We start from the raw sequence: 2,831 nt of genomic DNA, 5'->3' as shown, positions 1-2,831 counted from the left end.
GCATGTGGCCGCGTCGCCCATGCAATCGCGTGGCTGCCAGTTTCTTCAAAAACTCTGTTTTATGCTTTCCTTCCAATCTTGTATGTTTCCTTTCCATCCTTTAAGTCATTCCTGCCTTAAAAGATCTGAAACTACTCAACACACGAATCACAGCATCGAATGAAAATAAAGGGTAATCAAAATAATTATTTTTAAGCATAGAAAACATGTTTTTCACATACATCACATAATAAGGAAGGGAAAGTAAAACCATGCAATTAATATGAATAAGTGGGTGAAGGATTGAATAAATCACTCAGATTAAGCACAAAATATATCATAAAATATGGGTTTATCAGAGTCGCCTGGCGACCTCATCTTCACGCGTGCGCGTCGATGTATGCACTCTAAATCCTTGTTTTTTCATGAATTCTCCACCTTGCATGCTTTTCTCTTCACTTCTTCCATCCAATACTTGCCTTATGAATCTGAAATCACTCAACAAACATATCAAGGCATCGAATGGAATTGAAGTGAATTAAATTTAGCTATTTTAAGGCCTAAAAAGCATGTTTTCACTCTTAAGCACAAATTCAGAGAGAATTACAAAACCATACTATTTCATTGAATAAATGTGAGATAAGTTGATAAAATCCCCCAAATTAAGTACAAGATAAACCACAAAATTGGGGTTTATCGGAGATACAAGGAGAAGATCTGCATGCCAAATGTGGGAAGTTGAGACAAGAAGTGTTGACAAAGGCAGATTCTCGATTCACCTTGGAACCACAAAAATGTATCACGATTTGAAGGCAATGTTCTGGTGACCAGGAATAAAGAATGACGTGGAGAAACATGTATCTAAGTGTTTGACACGTCAGAAGGTGAAGGTTGAACACCAAAGGCCTTTCGGGACGTTGCAACCTCTTGAAATTCCACAATGAAAGTAGGAGGGTATCGCCATGGACTTTGTACCAGGTTTGCCAAGGACTAGAGCAAGATTTGATGCGGTGTGGGTGATTGTTGATCATCTGACGAAGTCTGCTCATTTATTGCATATGTATGACTTATTCTTTGGAGGAATTAGCAAGGTTATACATTAAGGAGATTGTAAGACAGTATGGTTTGCTTATGACCATAGTGTCGGATAGAGAATCACGATTCACTTCAAGATTTTGGGGAGCTTCTTAGAAAGCGTTTGGAGCTCAATTGTGACTAAGCACGGCGTACCATCCTCAAACCGATGGTCAATTGGAGAGGACAATTCAAACTCTGGAAGATATGTCGAGAGCTTGTATGGTGAACCAACCAGCGAGTTGGGATTGCTATATACCGCTAGTAGAGTTTGTGTACAATAATAGTTATCATGCGAGCATCAAATGGCTCCATATGAGGCTCTAAATAGAAGAAAGTGTCAATACCTACTACGTTGATATGGGACTGAAGAGGCAAGTTTGTTAGGGCCCGACTTGGTGGCTGAGATGACTGAACATATTAAGAGGATCTGAGCCAAAATTCTTACCGCTCAGAGTCGTCAGAAAAGATATGCTGATCGAAGGCAGAAGCCTTTAGAGTTTAAAGAGGGTGACCACGTGTTCTTAAAAGTTATTCCAACTACGGGTGTGGGTAGAGCGATAAAGACAAAGAAATTGAATCTCCGTTGCATTGGTCTGTTTCAAATTCTGAAGAGGATTGGGCCAATAGTGTATCAGATGGCTTTGCCAGCACATCTTTCAAACCTGCATGATGTATTCCACATTTCGCAACTTCAGAAGTACAGTTTTGATGCAACTCATGTGATAGATCCCGAATCAGTTCAGTGATGAACCCCAACTTTAGGGTTTATTTTGTGTAGAATTTAGAGGGTTCTATCAACATTCTATCACACCTATCCATATAAAATGCATGGTTTTATGTCTCCTTCCTAATTTTTTCTTGATGATTGAAAACATACTTTTTAGGCCCTAAATAAGTTATATTTTAATCTCTCTCTATTACCATTCGATGCTGTGATCTATTTTTTGAGTGATTTCAGAGTTTATAGGGGCAAGAATGGTCTAGAAGAGAGGAAGGAAGCATGCATAAGTGGAAGGAGCATGAAAAATAGAGCTTTGGAGCATTGGCATCGATGCGCATGCGTAGCTGATGTGCACACGTGGGAACCTAGATTTGGGATTGGCGCGCAAACGTAGACGCATACGCGTGGCAGGGCGGAATTCTCATCGACGCGTACGCGTGGATCGTAAAATCACAGACGATGCGTACGCGTGACGCTCGGCACGTGACTTCTTTAGGGAAATCGTGACTGGCGACTTCTGAGGAGCTTCAGGCCCAGTTTTAAGCTGAATTTTGGAGGGAAAAGACCTTAAGGGACCAAGGATTGAAGGGAATTCACACATTACACACATTTAGATAATTTGGTAGTTAGTTAGTTTTGGGAGTTCATGTTTCTAGAGAGAAAAACTCTAACTTCTCTCTAGGTTTTGGCTTTCTCAATTCCAACTTCACTTGGATCCTTTGGTTAGATCTGAATTTAATTTCAATTTTACATTGTTCTAGTTTGTAGATCTCATTCTTCTACTCTCAATTTAGTGTTCTTGTTACTCTAGCATTGTAGATCTTGGATTTGGATCTTGTTACTTTGATTTCTATTAATGCATTGAGGAATTTCATGTTCATTGTTGTCAATTGCTTTATTATTGTTGATTGCTTGTGTTAGATAGCTTGAATTCAAATTCTCTTCTCAATTTCACAATGCCTTTCATTCTTGTTCACCAAATATTTGAGAAAATGTCAACTATAGCTATGGAGTAGATTTTCACTCTTGGCTTAGGGGTTGAATAATTGGAGAC

At 39.2% G+C, this 2,831-nt stretch overlaps 1 protein-coding gene across 1 annotated transcript; it reads left to right on the top strand.

Moving 5' to 3' along the window:
• Positions 1-941: 941 nt before the first annotated feature.
• On the top strand, positions 942-1,802 carry LOC110265283 (uncharacterized). The gene is made up of 2 exons (XM_021108205.1): positions 942-1,070; positions 1,509-1,802. The coding sequence occupies exons 1-2, from the start codon at positions 942-944 to the stop codon at positions 1,800-1,802; spliced, it is 423 nt and encodes a 140-aa protein (XP_020963864.1).
• Positions 1,803-2,831: the final 1,029 nt, after the last annotated feature.

This window comes from Arachis ipaensis, chromosome B8 (genome assembly GCF_059453495.1).
Source record: "Arachis ipaensis isolate K30076 ecotype BB chromosome B8, ASM5945349v1, whole genome shotgun sequence".
Classification (NCBI taxonomy): domain Eukaryota; kingdom Viridiplantae; phylum Streptophyta; class Magnoliopsida; order Fabales; family Fabaceae; genus Arachis; species Arachis ipaensis.
The sequence above is the reverse complement of the archived record's forward strand: the minus strand, read 5'-3'. Positions and strand labels throughout refer to the sequence as shown.

Bases quoted from the DNA above. Each gene is read 5' to 3' on its own strand.
- LOC110265283 (XM_021108205.1), top strand. From the start codon at position 942: ATGGACTTTGTACCAGGTTTGCCAAGGACTAGAGCAAGATTTGATGCG. The intron at 1,071-1,508 runs GTTATACATTAA...CTTACCGCTCAG, and splicing joins TCTTTGGAGGAATTAGCAAG to AGTCGTCAGAAAAGATATGC.